A 24,235-nucleotide genomic window follows, 5' to 3' on the forward strand; every position below is an offset into this window, starting at 1 on the left:
GGGTGTACATAGGTCGGATTGGTTCAAATTTTCTAATTACCAAACCAAACCAATTGTATCGAGTTATTAAATCTAAATACCAAACCAAACCAATAAAAGTCAGATTTTTTAATCTCGATTTTCGGATTTTTTTATTTTTTTCATAAAGTCTTCATAGCACAAAACGTAAAATTTGTATTCTAAATATGTCTTTAACCCTAGAAAGACAGAACTATATAAGGTATTTTTCAATAAAATAACTTAAATATGAGATGAGTCATGGCATTGTACTAAAATATTCAACGATAAAGATAATAAAATCGCATAGAATAAATATTATTAATAAGTCATAATGAAAACAAATATAATTTAAAATTACGACTAATAAGTACTATTATTTACATGACGAACCACTAAAAAAATAAGTTATACATTTTATCTAAACCATGGAAAAACTAAAAAATAGATATCCAACACTATTTTTATTCATAGTACAATTGAATTGAATATCTTTTATTAGCATTAGTATTGATTTGATTTTGGTTTAGGATTTATTTGAGTTACTAATATTTATGAACTATAAAACTTATTGGAGCATCCAAAAATTATAAGCTCAAACTTGAAATAATACGTTAAAAGATAAAACTATAAAAAAACTTAATTTAAGAAATATTTATAAACTACAATAAATATTTTTATGTATTAAATACATTTAAAGCTTCCATACATATAATGTCGGATTGATTTGGTTTCTGTTTGACTTTTTTTAGTTAAAATCAAACCAAACTAAATATGGTCGGATTTTTTTTTCAAACCAAATCAAACCAAACCATAATCGGATTTTTTTTTCTCGGTTTGACTCGAATTGTTGGTATTAATTATTAACTAATGATATAGTGATGCGAGTACATATGTCCGCACAAAAAAGTGTATGCAAAAGAATATAGTATGTATTTATTAGATTAGTGTAAATACTAAAGGAGAATAAGATTTATAATGGCGAAGTAAAGCGTTTTTACAAATTCCAACTTATATTTCTATAGCTCATGTGGTTTATCGACAAAAGAAATCTTTCTTTTGGCCTCAGAAATCGGACAGCTCTCGTAACTTTCACCTCTGTATCCCTCTTTCATTTCTTTGTTTATCTATGGAGGCTGCTGAACGGTGCTGGGCACGTGGTCTCACGTGCTTTTCTTTCTTTTTGCTCCATATCCCCACAGCAACCCAAAAAAAAAAAGAGAATCGTCAATGAAAGATGATTTTGTAAATGAAAAAACAACTTAACGAACATGGTAAAAATTAAACTCTTTTAATCTCAGAAATAGTCCATGTCAAATGTAGGCTTTATACCGAGGAAGATTCATCATTTTAACTTAATAGGTTCAATTTTTATATTTTTACCGTCGAACTTATTGGACATTTAAAATTATAAGTTCAAAATATGTATTCCAATATTTATTCAAATTATGATATATATATATATATATATGCATTAAAGTTAGTGAGTCCAGTTAAAAACAAAGTCTATTAGCTACATTCGCGTCCGGCTATATAGCTTGTAGCTAGGACCCAGGTGTAGATGGAATTTCGAGTCATCTATCTTTCAACTTGAAGCGTCCTATAAATGCCTCAGCTTTAGCAAGCAAGGAAGGTCTCGTCAATGCAACTTCTTATTGGCATATATTGCTTGTCCATTGTACGGATCTCTTATCCTCCCCCAAGTCATGAACCAAGACAAGAGACCATCACAAGTTAATTCTTTGTGAAACATCTTTCTTTTTTAAAACATCATTTCGATTTAATTTGCGCATGGAAATATGTCGAACACTTGGTGTGTGATAATGGAGGTACTTTATGCTTTTGCATATGGTAGTCATATATATGATTAGGATATACTCTGTGTGTAACGCTTAATGGTGAATATTAAGAGAGTTAATATTGTGGTTTGCCTGATGAAATTCGTTATGTCTTGCTAAATGTTTGTTGATTGAATTAAGGAATTAAAAATCATCAACCGTGCACAAAGTTAGTAGCTTTTCCCCGAATATACTGGGGTTCGGCTATGCCTTCACTTATATCTGTTGCCTTGTTTGTTGCCTTGTTGGTAAAGGAAATCTATCGGTATAGCCGCCGTAAAAAATAATAATCACAATATATATATTTTTTGTATATTAATATATAATATATATATTTTATACGTAACTAGTATATATTATTCGTATATTTGGCTAGGGATCGTAATTATTTTTGACCGACCAACCAAATGTATTAAAAGTCCTATTTGTAGAATCGAACTTTAGTATCTGAAATACTGGTGAAATAATAACTAATTAACTCGTTTGAAGAGTATTGTTTCTTTTCAACTTCAATTTTAAAAACTTTTCTCTTTTTCCAACTTTCACCAAATATTCGCAGCACATACTAATTTACATCATTAAGAGGAAATAACATTTCCCCATCCATTCAGCATGTATAGTTTATATCTTTACTTGCAACTATGTTGCATGGACTTTATAAAATGTTATCGCAGTCGTGTTGGATTCAGAGGGAGTCAGGATTTGAAGCTTATGGGTTCATGATTCAAGTTCTTTTAAGTTACTAGGTTATAACTTAATAATTTGTTCATATTCAATGAATTTCTTAAGACAAATATAAAGTTTGGACCAAAGCTACTGGGTTCGGTCGAACCCATAGCCAATAGGCTGGATCAACCTCTGAATGGATCCTCAAAAAATACATTATTTTTGAAGGATTCAACACGCAACCGACAATATTTTTAGAGAGTCCGAACAACATAGACTGTCAGGCCGAAAGAGTTGTGTCTACCTGTAAAGTGTGATTAACTCTTCTTATTTCCTCATATAAAAATGTTCCCAAGTGAGCACATTGCTATGTTCAATATAGAAATTCCATCTCCCTTAAGAGCTGCCTCTCATCCTCTCTCTCTATCCCCTCTCTTCTCCTATAACTAAACATATTTAGCCGTACGAGGGGTCTCTGAGACCAACCCACTAGCCAATTTTTAAACTCGTAACTTGGTTTTCTAGGCACTTCTGGCAGATTTTCATTGGTTATGCCCATTTCGCATCCTCGTATTAACACATAATATATGTACTCTACTCTCCCCAATGCATGTATATTCATTTGTTGTTGCTCATTCTTCCTAGGAAAGATATGTCCTTTTTCAAGTGCATGTATGAGCTTCTATGACCACAAACAAACAATGCAATTTTAGAAAACCAAAAGGAATTCGTTGAGATGGTTGAGGGGTTAATCATGACCGTTAGCCATTTAAAATCTTAGAATTAATAGAGTTGCCCAGAAAACTGCACTAGTCCACAGTTAGACTCAAAATATACTAAAAGAATTGCAGCAACCAAGACTCTTGTCCAAGAAATTCTACCTTTTCATACGCCGATTTTTACAGATCCAAAATATATTCATCTCCTTTGCCCTCCTACAAAAACCACCTTTTTATTCTACTAAGCAAACCACGTGGAGTTGACTGGTCCTTCACTTAATTCATTACTATGACACTCGATTTTCAGTTCTGTTCTTTGGTTTTCTTCTTATTTGTGACAGTTTCTGCTATTGGACTAGAGGACTTATTAAGCTGCGACTCGAAATCTCCAGCTGCTTCTGGCTATCGATGTGAACGTAATTTGCAGCCACTGCAATGCGGGACATTCGCAATTCTTCGCACCAATTCATTTTACTCGTCTCTTTTCAATCTGAGTTCTTATTTGGGTATCAATCGATACGTTCTAGGTGAAGCAAATGGCTTTTCTGCTGATACAGAATTTCTTACAATTGACCAGCCTTTATTAATTCCATTAGATTGTAAATGCGTTGGCGGATTCTTTGAAGCTGAATTGACAAAAACAACAATTAAAGGAGAGAGCTTTTATAGCATTGCTCAATCTTTAGAAGGTTTAACGACTTGCAAAGCTATTAAGGAGAAAAATCCAAATATTACTCCTTTTGATCTGTCTGAGAAACTTCTGCTGTCAATTCCACTGAGATGTGCTTGTCTTTCTCCAGAAGAAATTAGTCCGCAAACAAAACTTTTGGTCTCTTATCCAGTGAAGCAAGGCGATACAATTGCAGCCTTAGCAATTGGCTTCAATACTAGTGCTGAAAGAATAATTGCTACCAATCACAGATTAGAAGGAGGTAGTTTTAGACCTGAAAGCCTATCACCAGCTTCAACTCTTCTGATTCCACTCGAAGGTAACGTTGAATTGTGTGACTATCTCATCTGAAAATTTAAATAATTAGAAAGATCACATTTTTAGTTACTTATTTAATTATATTAGCCCTTATCCATGAAGAAATGTTTTTTTTTGCTCTTTGGGTGGTGGTGAGATTTAGATGTTGAAATGTTTTTTGCTTTTTGAGTGGTGGTGAGATTTGAATCTAAGTTTCCTTGCTTGCCCTGATACCAAATTGATTAGTATGACCGTCTCATTTAAAATTTTAAGTTGTTAGAGAGAGAGCATACAGTTTATGTTAGTTATATTATGTGTCAACAGGTAAACCAAGACTTAACTCATTTACAAACTCACAACAGCCGGATTTGGGATATCCAGCAGCAAGCGTTGCGTCAACTAAAAAACATAAAAGAAAGTCCAAAATGAGGATGATGGGAGTTTATATTGCTGTTGCTGTGGTTGCCTTTATGTCAATGGTAGCGTTTGCAGCAGTTTTCTTGTTTATCCTGCACAAGAGGAAGAGGGATGCAGATTTGTGTAAGGAAGCAGATTTGGAGCTACAAAAGTTAAGCTTAAGTGTGAGAACTACCAGCGAAAAGAAAGTTTCATTCGAGGGGTCTCAAAATGAACTTGACAGTCAGATTATTGATGCCACACCACATAAGTTGTTGGTTGAGACCTACACTATTGATGAGATAAAGAAGGCTACAGAGGATTTTGATTCCTCCAATCTTATCGAGGATTCTGTATTCCATGGCCGGATCAATGGAAAAAATTTGGCAATCAAAAAGATGGAGACTTGCAATATCTCAAAAATAGATTTTGGGCTATTCAATGATGCAATTCATCATCATCCAAATATTATCAGGCACTTAGGGACATGCGTATCAGAGAGTCCTGATTCATTCTTGGTGTTTGAATATGCTGTAAATGGTTCGTTAAAAGACTGGCTTCATGGTGGTCGAGCAATGAAGAATCAATTCATTGCTTCGTGCTATTGTTTCTTGACATGGAATCAGAGGCTAAGGATTTGTCTAGATGTAGCGACCGCCTTGCAATTTATGCACCATATCATGGATCCTGCTTATGTCCATCGAAATATAAAGAGCAGGAACATTTTTCTTGATGAAGAGTTCAAGGCAAAAGTTGGTAATTTTGGCATGGCTCGATGTGTTGAAGATGATGTTGCAATAGGTTATTTGGCGCCAGAGTATCTTGAACGAGGAATCCTTACCCCGAGCATTGATATCTTTGCTTTTGGGGTGATTTTGCTGGAGGTGTTATCAGGCCAAACACCTATAACCAGTGGCAATGGTAAAGGAGGAGAAGATGAAATTAGGCTGTCTGATAAAATAAAGGTCATTTTGGAGTCAGAGAACGCGGATGAGTTAAGGGAATGGATAGACAGTGCATTAGGAGAGAATTATTTATTTGATGCAGCAGTGACATTGGCAAATCTGGCTAGAGCATGCGTGGAGGACGAGCCCTCGTTAAGACCAAATGCTGGTGAGATTGTGGAAAAGTTGTCAAGATTGGTTGAAGAATTACTGGAAGGGGAAGAGCAACTCATAACCTCCGAAAGTTCTTGCAAACCTTTGTTCAAGGCTGCGGCCACCAGTACCATGTGATAACCAAAATAGCAAGCTTTTGTGAATTGTAAGTGATTAAGTTTCCAGGTGTTTAACTTGTAAGGTTTTTATGGCTCCTAAGATCTTGATCTCCTCTGCACTTACGGCAAAATACAAGAGGAGACTTTATGCCGCATATTATTAACTTGTAAATATGTACGTATGCAGCAACTACTTTTGATCAATAGTGATCTTCTTATGTAGCTACTGCTGTCAATCAATTTTCAGTTCATCTCCCAAATATGTCTTGACTTTTCATTAAAATTGTTTTCTTGACTGACCTTAAGTTCGTTCCCTAGATTCAAAAGACAACCCAAAAGGTAGAACAAAAGGGATATCACAGATCATATATAGCAGATTGAAGAAGAAACAGTCTTTCACTAAAGTAAAGTACAGAATACTTTTACAAGATTCAAATACCAATAGGAGACATTTGCAAGAATAATTAAAATTGATTGGTTCCTCAAGTCGAAGTAGAGTAAAACTGCAGGCACTCATCACTAAAAAGGAATAGAACACATCATATGACATCCGGGGGCGGAGCTAGAGTGCTCCGAGCGGGTTTGGCTGAACCCAGTAATTTTAGTTCGAACCCTGTATTTGTCTTAAAAAATCAATTGAATATGTATAAATTATTAATGAGAATACATAAGTTTTTAAGCAAAGCTGCATTATCCAAAAACATAAAAATATGTCAAGATGAAAACTTTACAAATATTAGAACCATTAGTCTACAATAAGGTGCAATGTTGTACTAATATACAGAAAGAATGAGCAATCCTCAACAAAAGATCAATGAACGAATCAAAGATACAAAGAAAGCAGAAAGAAAGCAAAGTAAGCAGTGGCAAGGACAAAAAACTAACAACGCATCATAATCTCGAACTCATCAAAGTTAAGGAGACCATCGCCATCAATATCATAGCGGCAAATCATTCCTCTGCATTCATCAATGGTTCTTGATTCTCCTAATCTGGCAAGCATTCTATTCAAACTCTCAGGCGTAATACATCCACATCCCTCCATCTCATACATCCTGAATGCTTCCTTCAGCTCGTGCGCCTTCTCTTCTTCGCTTCCATCTTCAATTAATCTCACAAAGTCTTCGAAATCCAACAAGCCATCGTTATCTGAGTCATTTAACTCAACCGCAGCCTTCGCTTCCTCATACGACATGTCTTTGCCGATCAAGTGGACACACTGTTGTAGCTCCTCTGCTGATATTTTCCTATCTCTATTCTCATCAAAGCGTTCAAATAGACGTAGGTGCTGCTTGTATTCTGCCATCAAATTAACAAATATCAAAGAGGGTGTACTTTGGCAAGAATTAAAAGTAAAAACCAAGAGGCAAGAGTTGAACTGCTATAAAACCAAATTCTTGACCCCTATATATATGTATATCAAGAGCGGCAGAATACGTGTGGCCTGCGTAAAGCAACCGGGGAAATTGTAAGCGCGCGGGAATTTCAGGTGTGTACCGTTGATCAGTTTTCAATGAAGAATTGGGCTTCCAGATATACAGGAACCAACCTAGAAGAATCTGATCATCTACCAAGTCATTGGGAAGGAGACTAGGAAAGCCAAACCGGGAATACTATTTCCAAGTCTAAGCTCTTTATTTTTTTATCTTTCTATTTTCTCGAAGCTCTTTATGACTACTAATAGGAGTAATATTTTCCGTTTGAGTGGGGTAGGGTCCTTGAAGCCAAAAATACAACTTTAACTATTAATTAGCGGGTTAATTTCAACACTCAAACAATCATATATCGTAAGTTCGTGCTTCTTATCAGCAAGCCCGTCTAGCTCAGTTGGTAGAGCGCAAGGCTCTTAACCTTGTGGTCGTGGGTTCGAGCCCCACGGTGGGCGTAGTGATTTTTCTTTTCATTTTCCTTGGCGCCTTTCATTTTTTCTGGGCTGCATGGAGAAACAGATAGCACACGAGTGAGGCCATATCGGCTTTCTATATATTATTATTATTAAAAGAAAACTCTCTTTAAGCCAAGTGTCAGCCTAGAAAAAAGTCGCATGATATATAGTTAATAATTAGTTATTGATTATTTTTTTAAATTTAAATATATATAAAATAATAAAATAAAATATTTTATAATAAAAAATGAAAATTAAAAAAAACTGTCCATTCAAATTGGAGAGTAGTTTCAAGTTGGAGTTTTTAAATTATTTATTAAATTTCAGATAATATTCTTCAGAACAATTGGATAAAATTTAAAATTAAAAAAATATTTCAAGAGTAATAAAATATATATCTTCTATTATATTATAAAAAGAAAGTAGTAGGTAAAAATATTAAACAAAGTAATATGCTAATAAAAAATTCTATTAACAATGCAATTATATTAAATATTGGATAATATAATAAAGAAAAATACATAATAACAAAATTTAATCGATAACTATATAAGTCTCTTTAATTTAATAGAGATTTTATTCATTAAAATTTAGATAATATTATTGACAACAACAGAATAAAATTTAAATTAAAAAATATTTAATATGTATATCTTATATTACAAAAAGAAAGCGAGCAGACAAAAATATTAAAGAAAGCGAGCATACAAAAATATTAAACAAAGTAATATGCTAATAAAAATTTCTATTAACAATGTAAAAATACTAAACATTGGATAATAGAATAAAGAAAAATATAGAAGAAAAGAATTATTCAATGACTATATAAGTCCCTTTAATTTACTGGCGATTTTATTATTGGGTATATCATATTGACAAATAAGATGACAATTGAAATTTATTAAAGCAATACGATCTAATATGTTCAAACAAACCCGATCACAATTTAATTTAATTAATATTTTTTAATATTGACCGCGCATCGCACGGGTACCACCACTAGTTATGGTGAAAGCGTCTCGCCACAATGTGTAGCGGATTCCACATGTCATTTACAACATTATCCTATTTTCCCCTACCAGGTCTTAGTTATTTTCATAGACCTCGGTCATGGGCGAAGTGGGGTTCACCCGAACGCCCTTCCCAAAAAATTACATTGTATATATATGACAAAATATGTTTTTTACCTTTATAATTATATTTTGAATCCCCATAACATAGCATAACTTAGTGGTCAAGGGAGTTCAAAACTTTTGTAAGTTCATTGGTTCAATGCCCAGTATAAGAGTAAAAGGACGCGGTCTCATTAAAATATCCACCCCATTTCTTGGTCAACGCCTCTCATTAAGTGTCATGTCTTCCATGTAAATCCAACACATTTTCAGCATCAATATTTTAATCAACTGCCACCGTCTCTTCTCCTTCAGAATCCCTCTACAGGACTTCCTTGCATTCCTTTTTTTATCCACCGGCCATGGCAGTGCTGAGCTTCCTGGGAGTTTCAACCCGACTACTTCTTCGGACTTTCAGCAGAGGCGGATTCAGGATTCAAAGGTGCAGGTGTCACTACGTTATGCATACAATATACATGCCAATAGCTACAAAGACAGAATAAGAATAATAGATCGATTCGCTTAGTTTTTGGTTAATTCGATTAGGTCTTTCATTCGCGAAACAAAATAAGTTCAATTTTGGTTCAGCTTTTTTACTCTTAATTTAAAATGAAAATGCAAAAGAAGAATAACATTTCATGAAAGAGCGCATCAATATAAAAGTTTGCTTGAAGAGTAGCTTAACTACTACATATCCTTTGTTTGACTAAATTAATTTACTTATATTATTCTTAGATTAATTTTTTCATCTTAATTGTAAAGTTATATGATAATCATTTCTAAATAAAAATCTTCAACGTTCAATCTATGATAATCGACCCAAAATGACTATCAATCAAGCCATTTACTTTTTTTTTTCAAAATTCAATAGAAGATATTGTTCACATTATACTCTAATATATAAATTAATATTATTTTATTAAACAAAAAAAAATTATATGCTAACTAAAATCAATTCAAATTACCTATCAAAAATAATTGCTCATGAAGTAAAGACTGAAAGTTAAAAATAAATGAAGGAGATAACAGAAGAAGAAAAAAAAAGACTTAGCAAATAAAAGTAAGAAAAGGAGGAAAAGAACACGACGAAAAAGAGGTGAGGCCCTAGGACCCAACTGGGAACAAAGGAAATCTTAATCTTAATAAGTAGAAAGAGAAAAAGGAAAAACAAAGAAGATGTTCTAGTTGGGAATCCAACTTGCATTCATAAGGTCATGAGAGCCTTTTAAGGTGGACGCTGAACAAGTGGCACCCACGTTCACTTTGTGATTGTTGGGTGACACTTTATCAATATATACGCATTTTCCACAGATATATTATATATAGTAAGAATATTAGCGAAGCAAGCGGGTAGTATGACACCCTTACCTCATAAAGTAAATTCGCCCCTGGCTTCCTGTTACGCAATTACAGGAATTCGATTTGAACTCGATGATCACAACACTGCCTGAGGAATTGATCGAGAAAAGCAATAGAGATAAGGAATTTGCAGAAGAAGAGGAAGAAGAGAGAAGATGAAGAAGAGAAGAGAGAATTTAGGATAAAATTGTATGTATTGATTGATAAAATGAATATGTAGCAAACAACACTATTTGTACTGATTACATTGTATCCAAAATGATAAAGTTACAACAGATTCTTTTCTAACTAAATTCTATTATTCTAACTATCTCAACTAACTTTAACTAACTCTCCCTCCTCGTAACTAACTTTTGACTTGCACGACTGTTTCTTCTATACTTGAGCTGACTTGTACAACTATTTCTTCTATACTTGAACTACTCAAGCTAACCTCCTTATATAATTTATCAGTACTCCCCCAATCGAAGATCCTTGTCCATAAGGATCAAAAGAAGGGAACCTCGTTTGTAGGACTATAACAAACTCCCATGTAGCACCATCAGCAAAAAGTCTTTGCCACTTAACTAAGGCTTGTGCAACAACTTTATTTCCTTTCTTCACCATTCTCCTTTGCAAGATTAGTTCAAGATCAAGGTAATAAGGACTGGCCAAATCAATTTCTACAGGATAAGAAATCTGAGATAGAACTTCATAGCATCTTTTCAACAGTGAAACATGCATTGTGGGGTGAATCTTAACTCCACCAGGAAGTAATAGAGTGTAGGCAAATGGACCCACTCGTTTGAGAATCTGAAAAGGTCCATAGTATTTAAAATCCAACTTGCGTGATGAATGGTTGGATATAGTCTTTTGCTTATAGGGTTGGATTTTTAGATAGACTCAATCACCTACATCAAATTGCATATCACTTCTGTATGAATCTGCTTGTTGCTTCATTCTATGTTGAGCTCTTCTTAGATGATGTTTAAGCAACTACAACTTTAGTTCTCTATTGAGCAAAGTGTTATCAACTTCAGCTGAAGTTGACTCCCCTGGCAAGTAGGGTAGGTGTAAGGGAGGTGGTCGACCATATAGTGCTTCATAAGGGGTGGTCTTTATGGCTGAGTGAAATGAGGTGTTATACCAGTACTCAGCCATAGGCAAGCAGGAGTACCATTTAGCAGCATCCTCATTGCAGTAGCACCTTAAGTAGGTCTCAAGACTTCTATTCAACACTTGAGTATGTCTATCAGATTGGGGATGATATGCAGAAGAGGTGTTCAATTGAACTCCTTGCAGTGAGAACAGTTCTTGCTAGAATGTACTGATAAAGACATCATCTCGATCACTAGTAATAGTATCAGGTAGGCCATGTAATCTCACCACAGTGTCTAAGAACAATTTAACAACTGATTGAGCGATATAAGGATGCTTAAGTGGAATAAAATGACCATACTTGTTAAGTATGTCCACCACTACTAGTATTACCTCATAACGATTGGATTTAGGGAGGCCATCAATGAAATCCATACTGATTTGAGACCACACTACATCTGGGATGGGTAATGCATGTAACAAGCCAGGATAAGCAGCTAAGTCAGATTTGTTCTTTTGGCACACATCACATTTTTGCACAAAATCTCTTACCTCTTTCCTCATGTTCTTCCAATAGAACAATGTTAGTTGCCTCCTTAGAGTAGCTTCAACACGGACACCTTGAGGAGTTGCATGTCACAAAGTTATAATTATTTTCTCAATTCTGGCACCTTTCCTATCACCAATTTGCCGTTTCTCCTTAGCTGACTTTGAAAATATGTGAAATGTTTGTGAGTATGTGGATCAGCTTGGAGTTCTTCAATGAGGTGCTTCAGCTCCTGATCAGAGTTCCAACTATCAATTATAGCCTGAAAAAGATCAGTATCACCAGGGAAAACCATCAATGTCAATAATTCAGCTCCAGCCACTCTAGAAAGTGCATCAGCTACTTTATTCTCTACCCCCTTCTTGTATTCTATTGAATAATCAAATGGAATTAGTTTGGTTAGCCACAACAGCTGGGAGTTAGTGTGTAAATTCTGCTCCATAAGCTACTTCAAGGCCTTTTAGTCAGTTCTGATGATGAATTTCTGTTCCAACAAATACTGTGACCATTTTGTTAATGCATGTACCATAGCCAGTAACTCTCTATCATAGACAGTTAGAGCTACATGCTTGGGGGATAAAGCCTTGGTAATAAAATCTATTGGATGCCCTTCCTACATAAGTACTGCTCCAATGCCATTACCATTGGCATCAGTTTCCACAATGAAGGTTTTGATAGCATCTGGTAGAGCTAGAACATGAGCTTGGGTGAGTATTTTTTCAAAGTTGCAAATGATGCATCTGCTGAAGTTGACCATTTGGACCCATCCTTGTTAGTGAGATAAGTTAGAGGTTTGTAAATCACCCAAAAACCTTTAATAAATCTTCTATAATAACCAACTAGGCCCAGAAATCCCCTAAGTTGTTTTAGAGTTGTTGATGTAGGCCAGTTCTGTACAACTTCTATCTTTTGAGGATCAGTAGATACTCTTTCAGCTGTAATGAAATATCTTAAGTATTCAATCCTCTGAACCCCAAAGAAACATTTGTTCTTTTTAGCAAAGAACTGATGTTTACTCATTTCTACAAAAACAGACCTCAAATGAATTAAGTGATCCTCTATAGTGCTGCTGTATATGAGAATATCATCAAAGAAGACCAACACATGTTTTCTGAGAAACTCCTGGAAAAAATAAAGTTCACCAATCCTTGAAATGTTGTAGGAGCATTCGTCAGACCAAATGGCATTACCAGATATTCAAAATGTCCAGAATGAGTTCTGAAAGCAGTTTTAGGCACATTTCCTTGGCCATTCTGAGTTGATGATATGCAGACCTTAGGTCTATTTTAGAGAAGATCTTAGAACCTCCAAGTTCATTTAGCAAATCTTCTACAATGGGAATGGAGAACTTGTTTTTCACGGTGTGTTTATTCAAATCCCTATAGTCGACACAAAACCTCCATGAACCATATTTCTTACCTACTAAAACCACTGGTGAAGCAAAATGACTACAGCTGGGCTGAATAATTCCTTAGTCCAGCATTTGATGTACAAGACCTTCAATAATATCCTTCTTAACTGAAGGATGCCTATAGGGCCTTTTATTCATAGGCCCAGTTTCATTTTGTAGAACAATTCTATGATCAAAAACACCCCTAGAGGGAGGTAATTCAGCAGGCTCTTCAAATAGTCTAGAATACTCAGCTAGTAATTGTACCAGTCTGACATCTGTCTGTGATGATCCAAAATGTTATCTTTAAATTTAATAATTAATTCTATATTCTAAGACCTCGAAAATTACTATTTATCATTATTCGACTTGCGTGCGCATCCCGTAAAATTTTTCGAAAAGCTTTTATGCGAAAAATAAATTAAAATATGAATTAGAGCTTTAAAACTCAACTGAGTTGACCTTGGTCAATATTTTTAGAAAACGGACTCAGATCAGTGTTTTGACAGTTTTGGTAGGTCCGTATCGTGATTTGGGACTTGGGCGTATGCCCGGAATTAAATTCTGAGGTCCCTAGCCCAAGATATGGAATTTTAAAGAAAAATTAAAAGTTTAAATTCAAATAATGACCGAATGTCGAAATATGTGCAAACAACGCCGGAATAGAATTTTGATGATTCCAACAGCTCCGTATGGTGATTTTGAACTTAGAAGCGTGATCAAAATTTTATTTGGAAGACCGTAGTGAAATTAGGCTTGAAATGGCTAAAATAGAAATTTAAGTTTGGAAGTTTGACCGGGGAGTTGAATTTTTGATATCGGGGTCGGAATCTAGTTCTGAAAATCTTAACAACTCCGTTATATCATTTATGACCTGCATGCAAAATTTGAGGTCAATCGAACTTGATTTGATATGTTGCGGCGTCGTTTGTAGAAATTGGAAGTTTCAAAGTTTATTAGGCTTGAATCTATGTGTGATTCGTGTTTTTAGTATTGTTGAATGTGATTTGAAGACTCGAATAAGTTCGTATGATGTATTAGGAGTTGTTGATATATTTGGTTGAGGTCCCGAGGGGCTCGGGCATGTTCCGGATGGTTAACGGGTCATTTTTGGCCTTGGTGAGATGACTGATATCTGCTGCTGCAATTTTTCTGGTTTCCTCTTTCGCGTTCGCGAGAGGATCCTCGCGTTCGTGAAGAGTGTTTTGGGCTGGTGAAATTTTTGTTCTACGCATTCGCCGAGGAGAGGAAGCGAACGCGAAGAGTAGGGCAGTGTGTGCATCGCGAACGCGTGAGTGGCGTCGCGTTCGCGAAGGAGAGTGAAGCAGCTGGGAACCCCAGTCTTTTGTTCTACGCGTTCGCGAGGTAAGGGACGCGTTCGCGAAGGTTTGAGTTTGCAAAGCTTCGCGTTCGCGAAGCGTTGGTCGCGTTCGCGAAGTGTTGGTTGCGTTCGCGAAGAGGAAAGTTGGGCAGCACAATTTTGTGATTCGCGAACGTGAGACAAGGCTCGTGTTCGCGAAGAAGAAACCACTGGACAGAATGTTAAGTTTAGAAAATGGGACTCCATTTTTAACGAATTGGAGCTCGGATTGAGGCGAGTTTTGAGAGATTTTCAGAGAAAATGTTGGGGTAAATGTTCTTAACTCAATCTTTGTTAGATTACCCGAATCTATCACTGTTTTTAACATTTAATTGATGATTTAAGTTGGAAAAATTTGAAAACCCTCTTGGATAGATTTAAGGATTTGAGGGTCGAACTCTTATTGGAATTTAGTCATTTTGGTATGGTTAGACTCGTGGTTGAATGGGCGTTCATATTTCGTAACTTTCGTCGGATTTCGAGACGTGGGCCCCACGGGCCATTTTTGAGTTAATTTCAGATTTTTATTGAAAAATATAGTATTTTCTTACAGAATGAATTCTATAATTTTTGTTGACTGTATCGAATTAATTATGACTAGATACGAGTCGACTGGAATCGGAAAATCGAGAAAAAAACATACTACTTGTTTAAATTGGAGCAAGTCGAGGTAAGTGACTTGTTTAACCTTGTGTGGGAAAAATTTACCCTAGGATTGGTATTAATTGTAATGTGATAAAAGTCGTATACACGAGGTGATGAGTGTGTACACGGACTAAATGTGAAGGATTATGTTTTTAAATTGTGAAGATCACTGTTGCATATTAATTAATTTATTAAATCTTGTTATATTTTCCATCATTGATTTGATTTGTATACTTTAAATATTTGCTTGACATTTTCCTGCTAATTGTTTTACCTGTTTAGTTGAAACTTGGTTCCGTTTATTCTGTGCATTATTTGAAATTGATTTTCTTAAATTTAAATATTATTAATAGGAAATACTTGACATTTTAAATTTGGTATTGAAGCAACGTATTAAAGATTTTGAAATATTATTTTGCTGAATTATTTATTCCTGAGTATTTGTGTAAGATTTTTGTACTCATTGTGATGGAGCCGTGAGCTCTTTATTGTAAAAAATATTATAGATAACTTATTTTGGCGTGAGCTGTGAGCTCTTTATTTTAGAACACATTGTTGTTGATTTATGTTGGCACGTTAAATTATTTGAGCACTTGAGGTGTAAATTGTGATATATTATGATATTGATACGCATGCGGTGGTATAAGGTTTGGGTATTGAAACGCATGCGGTGAGATAAGGGTGGCTTGATACGCGTGGCTAGTAGGGGAAACTACTAGAAGTCATGCGGTGTGATAAGGATGGCTGAAACGCGGGATGCTATTTCGGAAAAAATGTTTTCTTTAAAATAAATTGTGAAGGCTCCTGCGGTGAGATAAGGAAATGAGATATTGTGAATTTAATTATGACTTGGGACTACGAGGCGGTACCTCGGTAGTGCCCTTGTTGATATCGATTTATGGCCGTAGTTGCCTTTGATTTTTATTGTGATTTTTCTTAAAGTTGAAAAGAAATTCTGTTTTGTTTCCACGAGGTATTTATTTGCCATTATTTGGTTTAATGAAATGTGACATACTACTTGATTCATTTCCATTATCATTTTATCTTATTAAATTGTTTAAATATTTTTTCATGTCATTATCTATTCTCCAGTAGGGTCTGACCTGACCTCGCCACTACTCTACCGAGGTTAGGCTTGGCAGTTATTGTGTACCGCTATGGTGTACTCATACTACGCTTCTGCACATCTTTTTGTGCAGATCCAGGTACATCTTACCAGGCCCTGTGGTGACACCCGTCATATTATGAGAGATTGCCCCAGATTTAGGAGGGGTGCACCTCCACAGATTTCTCAGGCCCCACCTATTCCACAGGGTCTTCAGGCTTCTCAGGCCATGATTACTGCACCAGTTGCCACTCCACCTGCACAGCCAGCTAGAGGTGGAGGTCGGGCAGGTAGAGGTCGCCCTAGAGGGGAAGGCCATGCCAGATATTATGCCTTTCCTGCTAGGATAGATGTCGTTGCTTCCGGTTCTGTTATCACAGGTATTATTCTGGTCTGTCATAGAGATGCATCAGTCTTATTTGATCCAGGCTCAACTTACTCTTATGTGTCATCTTATTTTGCCTCGTATTTGGGCGTATCACGTGATTCCTTGAATTTTTCTGTTTATGTATCTACACCAGTAGGTGAATCTATTATTGTGGACCATGTGTATCGGCCGTGTTTAATTGTTATCAGTGATTTTGAGACCAGAGCTGATTTATTATTGCTCAGTATGTTGGATTTCGATATTATTTTGGGCATGGACTGGTTGTCGCCCTATCACGCTATTCTTGATTGTTACGCCAAGACGGTGACGTTGGCTATGCTAGGTCTACCACGGCTAGAGTGGAGAGGTACCTCAGATCATGTTCCTAGCAGGGTTGTTGCATTTCTTAAAGCTCAACGAATGGTTGAGAATGGGTGTGATGCGTATCTGGCCTATGTGAGAGATGTTAGTATTGATAATCCTACTGTGGAGTCAATTCCTGTAGTAATGGATTTTCCTGATGTATTTTTAGCAGATCTTCCGGGTATGCCACCCGACAGGGATATTGATTTTGGTATTGATTTATTACCAGGTACTCAGCCTGTTTCTATTCCACCATACCGTATGGCCCCAGCAGAGTTGAAAGAATTAAAAGAACAGTTACAGGAATTGCTTGATAAGGGTTTCAATCGGCCTAGTGTATCGCCTTGGGGTGCTCCTGTCTTATTTGTAAAAAATAAGGATGGTTCTATGCGGATGATGTGTATTGATTACCGCCAGCTGAACAAGGTTACAGTGAATAACAGGTATCCATTGCCACGTATTGATGACCTATTTGATCAGCTTCAGGGTGCCAAGGTATTCTCTAAAATTGACTTGCGTTCAAGCTATCATCAGTTGAAGATTCGGGAGCCAGATATCCTGAAAACTGCTTTCAGGACTCGGTATGGTCATTACGAGTTCCTTGTGATGTCTTTTGGGCTGACCAACACCCCACTAGCATTTATGCACTTAATAAATAGTGTATTTCAGCCCTATCTTGATTCTTTCATCATTGTGTTTATTGACGACATTCTGGTGTATTCCCAGAGTCGGGAAGATCATGAACAACACCTGAGGACTGTGCTTCAGATTTTGAGAGAAAAGAAGTTATATGCAAAATTCTCAAAGTGTGAATTCTGGCTTGATTCGGTGGGATTTTTAGGTCATATAGTTTCATGCGAGGGGATCAAGGTAGATCCGAAGAAGATTGAAGCAATGTAGAATTGGTCCAGACCGTCCTCAATTACGAAAATCCAGGAGTTTTCTTGGTTTGACAGAGTATTATCGCCGATTTGTAAAGGGTTTCTCTTCTATTGATGCATCTATGACCAAATTAACCCAGAAGGGTGCTCCGTTCAGGTGGACCGAGGAATGTGAGGAGAGCTTTCAAAAGCTCAAGACAACTTTAACTACAGCCCCAGTATTGGTATTACCTATAGGTACAAGGTCTTATACAGTGTATTGTGATGCGTCGCGTATTGGTCTAGGCGCAGTGTTAATGCAAGATGGTAGGGCGATTGCCTACGCGTCCAGACAGTTAAAGGTGCAAGAGAAGAATTATCTTGTACATGACCTGGAGTTAGCAGCTATTGTTCATGCCTTAAAAATTTGGCGGTATTATTTGTACGGTGTCCATTATGAGGTCTACACCGATCACCGGAGTCTACAACATCTGTTTAAGCAGAAGGATCTTAATTTGCGATAGCGGAGATGGTTGGAGTTGCTTAAGGATTATGATATCACCATTCTCTATCATCCTGGGAAGGCCAATGTAGTGGCCGATGCCTTGAGTCGTAAGGTGGAGAGTTTGGGCAGCTTAGCATATTTACTGGTAGCAGAGAGGCCTTTAGCCTTGGATATTCAGGCCCTAGCCAACCAGTTTGTCAGGTTGGATGTTTTCGAGCCAAGCCGAGTTTTGGATTGTGTGGTTTCTCAGTCTTCTATTTATGATCGTATCAGGGAGCGTCAGTATGATGACCCTCATTTGCTTGTCCTTAAGGATACAGTTCAGCACGGTGATGCCAAAGAAGTCACTATTGGAGATGACGGTGTACTACGGATGCAGGGCAGGCTATGTGTACCCAATGTAGATGGTTTGCGTGAGTTGATTCTCCAGGAGGCTCATAGTTCGGAGTACTCTATTCATCCGAATGCTGCAAAGATGTATCAGGACTTGAGACAACACTATTGGTGGAGGCAGATGAAGAAAGACATAGTGGGGTATGTATCTCGGTGTCTAAATTGTCAACAGGTGAAATATGAGCATCTGCAACCGGGTGGATTACTTCAGAAGTTAAAGATTCCAGAATGGAAATGGGGGCGGATCACTATGGATTTCGTTGTTGGGCTCCCACGGACTCAGCGAAAGTTTGATGCAGTTTGGGTGATTGTGGATAGGCTGACCAAATCAGCTCATTTCATTCCTGTGATTACTACTTACTCTTCAGAGCAGCTGGCTCATGTATATATTCGCGAGATTGTTAGACTTCACGGTGTACCGGTATCTATCATCTTTGACTGGGGTACACAGTTTACCTCACGGTTTTGGAGGGCAGTACAATGTGAGTTGGGTACTCGGGTAGAGTTGAGTACAATATTTCACCCTCAGACGGACGGGCAGTCCGAACACACTATTCAGATACTGGAGGATATACTTCGTGCATGTGTGATAGATTTTGGGGATGCTTGGGATCAATTTTTACCACTTGCAGAGTTTGCTTACAACAACAATTACCAGTCAAGTATTCAGATGGCTCCGTATGAGGCCTTGTATGGTAGGCGGTGCCGGTCTCCAGTGGGTTGGTTCGAACCGGGCGAGGCTAGACTATTGGGTACAGACTTGGTTTAGGATGCCTTGGAAAAGGTTAAGTTGATTCAGGATCGACTTCGTACAGTCCAATCTAGATAGAAGAGTTATGCGGATCGGAAGGTTTGTGATGTTGCATTCATGGTTGGTGAGCGGGTATTGCTCCGGGTTTCGCCTATGAAGGGTGTGATGAGGTTCGGGAAGAAGGAAAAATTGAGCCCTAGGTATATTGGGCCTTTTGAGATTCTTGAGAGAGTTGGAGAGGTGGCTTACAAACTTGCACTACCACCTAGTCTCTCTGCGGTTCATCCGATATTCCATGTTTCCATGCTGCGGAAATATCACGGCGATCCGTTTCATGTGTTAGAATTCAGTTCGGTTCAGTTGGACAAGGATCTATCTTATGTTGAGGAACCAGTGGCTATTTTGGATAGGCAGGTTCGAAAGCTGAGGTCAAAGAACATTGTTTCCGTGAAGGTTCAGTGGAGGGTCATCCGGTCGAAGAGGCGACTTGGGAGACCGAGCAAGATATGCGCAGCTGTTATCCACACTTATTCACCATCTCAGGTATTTCTTCTAACTCCATTCGAGGAAGAACGTTTGTTTTAGAGGTGGAAAATGTGATGACCCAAAATATCATCTTTAAATTTAATAATTAATTCTGTATTCTAAGACCTCGAAAAGTACTATTTATCATTACTAGACTTGCGTGTGCAGCCCGTAAAATTCTCCTGAAAGTTTTTATGCGAAAAATGAATTAAAATATGAATTAGAACTTTAAAACTCAAATGAGTTGACCTTGGTCAACATTTTTAGCAAACAGACTTGGATCAGTATTTTGACAGTTTTGGTAGGTCTGTATCATGATTTGGGACTTGGGCGTATGCCCGGATTTAAATTTCGAGGTCCCTAGCCCGAGATATAGAATTTTGAAGAAAAATTAAAAGTTTAAATTCAAATAGTAGCCGGATATCGAATTATGTACAAACGACCCCAGAATAGAATTTTGATGATTCCAACACCTCCGTATGGTGATTTTGGACTTAGGAGCATGATCGGAATTTTATTTGGAAGTCTGTAGTGAAATTAGGCTTGAAATGGCTAAAATAGGAATTTAAGTTTGGAAGTTTGACCAGGGAGTTGACTTTTTGATATCGGGGTCAGAATCCATTTCTCAAAATCATAACAACTCCATTATGTCATTTATGACTTGCATGCAAAATTTGAGGTCAATCGGACTTGATTTGATATGTTGCAGTGTCGTTTGTAGAAATTGGAAGTTTCAAAGTTTATTAGGCTTGAATCTATGTGTGATTCGTGTTTTTAGTACTGTTGGATATGATTTGAAGACTCGACTAAGTTTGTATGATATATTAGGACTTGTTGGTATATTTGGTTGAGGTCCTGAGGGGCTCGGGCGTGTTCCGGATGGTTAACGGGTCATTTTTGGCCTTGGTGAGATGGCTGATATCTGTTGTTGCAATTTTTTTGGTTTCCTCTTTCGCGTTCGCGAAGAGTGTTCTGGGCTGGTGAAATTTTTGTTCTACGTGTTTGCGAAGGAGAGGACGTGAATGCGAAGAGTAGGGCAGTGTGTGCATCGCAAACGCGTGAGTGGCGTCGCGTTCGCGAAGGAGAGTGAGGCAGCTTGGAACCCCAGTCTTTTGTTCTACGTGTTCGCGAGGTAAGGGGTGCGTTCTCGAAGGTCTGAGTTTGCAAAGCTTCGCGTTCATGAAGCGTTGGTCGCGTTCGCGAAGAGGAAAGTTGGGCAGCACATTTTTGTGATTCGCGAACGCGAGACAAGGGTCGCGTTCGCGAAGAAGAAACCACTGGACAGAATGTTTAAGTTCAAAAAATGGGACTCCATTTTGAACGAATTGGAGCTCGGATTGAGGCGAGTTTTGAGAGATTTTCAGAGAAAACGTTGGGGTAAGTGTTCTTAACTCAATCTTTGTTAGATTACCCGAATCTATCACTGTTTTTAACATTTAATTGATGATTTAAGTTGAAAAAATTTGAAAACCCTCTTGGATAGATTTGAGGATGTGAGGGTCGAACTATTATTGGAATTTAGTCATTTTGGTATGGTTAGACTCGTGGTTGAATGAGCGTTCATATTTCGTAACTTTCGTCGGATTCCGAGACGTGGGCCCCACGGGCCATTTTTGAGTTAATTTCGGATTTTTATTGAAAAATGAGTATTTTCTTACAGAAATAATTCTATAATTTTTGTTGACTATATCGAATTAATTATGACTAGATACGAGTCAATCGGAATCGAAAAATCGAGGAAAAACATACTATTTGGTTAAATTGGAGCAAGTCGAGGTAAGTGACTTGTCTAACCTTGTGTGGGGAAAATTTCCCCTAGGATTGGTATTAATTGTAATGTGATGAAAGTCGTGTGCACGAGGTGACGAGTGTGTACACGGACTAAATGTGAAGGATTATGTTTTTAAATTGTGAAGATCACTGTTGCATATTAATTAATTTATTAAATCTTGTTATATTTTCCATCATTGATTTGATTTGTATACTTTAAATATTTGCTTGACCTTTTCCTGCTAATTGTTTTACCTGTTTAGTTGAAACTTGGTTCCTTTTATTCTGTGCATTATTTGAAATTGATTTTCTTAAATTTAAATATTATTAATAGGAGATACTTGACATTTTAAATTTGGTATTGAAGCAACGTATTAAAGATTTTAAAATATTATTTTGCTGAATTATTTATTCCTGAATATTTGTGTAAGATTTTTGTACTCATTGTGATGGAGCCGTAAGCTCTTTATTGTGAAAAATATTATTGATGACTTATTTTGGCATGAGCTGTGAGCTCTTTATTTTGGAACACATTGTTGTTGAATTATATTGGCACGTTAAATTATTTGAGCACTTGAGGTGCAAATTATGATATATTGTGATATTGATACGCATGCGGTGGTATAAGGTTTGGGTATTGAAACGCATGCGATGAGATAAGGGTGGCTTGATACGTGTGGCTAGTAGGGGGAACTACTAGAAGTAATGCGGTGTGATAAGGATGGCTGAAACGCGGGATGCTATTTCGAAAAAAATATTTTCTTTAAAATAAATTGTGAAGGATCCTGCGGTGATATAAGGAAATGAGATATTGTGAATTTAATTATGATTTGGGACTACGAGGTAGTACCTCGGTAGTGCCCTTGTTGATATCGATTTATGGTCGTAGTTGCCTTTGATTTTTATTGTAATTTTTCTTAAAGTTGAAAAGAAATTCTGTTTTGTTTCCACGAGGTATTTATTTGCTATTATTTGGTGTAATTAAATGTGACATACTAGTTGATTCATTTCCATTATCATTTTATCTTATTAAATTGTTTAAACATTTTTCCATGTCATTATCTATTCTCCAGTAGGGCCTGACCTGACCTCGTCACTACTCTACCGAGGTTAGGCTTGGCACTTACTGGGTACCGCTGTGGTGTACTCATACTATGCTTTTACACATCTTTTTGTGCAGATCCAGGTACATCTTACCAGTCTAGTAGTTACCTGTGCACGGAAACTTCGAGGTATATCTGCTAGCGTCCGCAAACTGCGGAGTCCCCTTCTATCATTTTTATGTTGCTTCCTTATTTTTCTTTAGACCTTGATACGTAGAGACATTGAGAATAAATTTTTAGAAGCTTGTGACTTATTTTACCAGGTTTTGGGAGTTGTAATTATTTGAATTGTAGTTTATTTATTTCAGATATTTATGATTATTCCGCATTGACAGGTTTACCTAGTCTTACAGACTAGGTGCCATCACGACCTCCTACGGAGGGAATTTGGGGTCGTGACACTGCCTCAGGTTCCTCCTCAACTTTAAAAGCATACCATTGCTCTTCTGCACTGCCCATAGGTACCACCTTTATCATGCATAGTTGAGATAGATCCCCTGCATGTTTGACTAATTTTTTAGTTTCTTGAACCTTAACTTGACTACCAGCGCCTCTGAAAAGGTGTTTCCTTCCTTTGTACCAAAACTCCATAGTCAACTTTCTAAAATTCATCTTAATGTCTCCAAGTGTTAGTAGCCATTGTACTCCTAACACTACCCCACAAGAGCCTAAAGGTAGCAGTAAATATTCTGCTGAGAATTCAGCAGCCTGTAGTAACCAAGTGATTATGCATACCTTATCTACCATCAAATTTTCATTAGCAGCAGCTACCAATTGAGGTCTTGTAGACTTGACTGTACACCCTAAATGCCTGACCAACTCGGGTTCTATGAAATTATTAGAACTCCCAGTATCAATCAGTATACTTAAAGCCTTTTTTGCATGATAACCAGTGACCTTTAAGGTCCTGTATCCCAGTGAACTATTCAAAGCATGAATAGAAATTTTCATCTGTTCCATACATTGGGATGGTTCCAGCTGATCGATCCCTCCATCTTGTGTTACTAACTCTTGTTCTTCATCTGTAGGGGCCACTTCCTCTAACTCCTCCAATTCTAATAGATATAGTTGTTTTGAACAGTTACACTTATGGCCTGGTGTATATTTCTCATTACAGAAATAACATAATCTCTGTTACCTTTTTTCATTCATCTCATCTATGCTTAGTGTTTTTTTTAGTAAACCCTCTAATATAAGAGGAATTAATAGAATTAGGAGTTGGTAATAGTGACTTACCATTATTGCCTTGTCCTGCATATCTCTTAGTTGCAGAGTTGGCTGTGTAGGAAGGTTATTTAGTTGCAACCAGGTATGCTTCT

The 24,235-nt window shown here is 36.9% G+C and overlaps 3 protein-coding genes and 1 non-coding gene across 4 annotated transcripts; 2 read left to right on the forward strand and 2 right to left on the reverse strand.

The window, feature by feature from the left end:
- The first annotated feature begins 2,926 nt into the window (after positions 1-2,926).
- LOC107805893 (protein LYK2-like) lies at positions 2,927-6,059 on the forward strand. The gene is made up of 2 exons (XM_016629991.2): positions 2,927-4,209; positions 4,512-6,059. Exons 1-2 carry the CDS (start codon positions 3,510-3,512, stop codon positions 5,816-5,818), a joined length of 2,007 nt encoding a protein of 668 aa, XP_016485477.1. The 5' UTR covers positions 2,927-3,509; the 3' UTR covers positions 5,819-6,059.
- A 474-nt stretch (positions 6,060-6,533) lies between these two features.
- On the reverse strand, positions 6,534-7,249 carry LOC107805895 (putative calcium-binding protein CML19). Its single transcript, XM_016629993.2, has one exon. The coding sequence runs from the start codon at positions 7,103-7,105 to the stop codon at positions 6,680-6,682; it is 426 nt and encodes a 141-aa protein (XP_016485479.1). The 5' UTR covers positions 7,106-7,249; the 3' UTR covers positions 6,534-6,679.
- A 362-nt stretch (positions 7,250-7,611) lies between these two features.
- TRNAK-CUU (transfer RNA lysine (anticodon CUU)) lies at positions 7,612-7,684 on the forward strand. Its single transcript has one exon. It is a non-coding gene; the product is annotated as a tRNA-Lys (tRNA).
- A 3,446-nt stretch (positions 7,685-11,130) lies between these two features.
- Positions 11,131-24,064, reverse strand: LOC142171964 (uncharacterized). Its single transcript, XM_075235695.1, has 5 exons — positions 24,055-24,064; positions 23,322-23,971; positions 12,592-12,901; positions 11,904-12,148; positions 11,131-11,451 (listed from the first exon to the last, which is right to left on the reverse strand). The coding sequence occupies exons 1-5, from the start codon at positions 24,062-24,064 to the stop codon at positions 11,131-11,133; spliced, it is 1,536 nt and encodes a 511-aa protein (XP_075091796.1).
- Positions 24,065-24,235: the final 171 nt, after the last annotated feature.

Source organism: Nicotiana tabacum, chromosome 17 (assembly GCF_000715075.1).
Source record: "Nicotiana tabacum cultivar K326 chromosome 17, ASM71507v2, whole genome shotgun sequence".
Lineage (NCBI taxonomy): Eukaryota > Viridiplantae > Streptophyta > Magnoliopsida > Solanales > Solanaceae > Nicotiana > Nicotiana tabacum.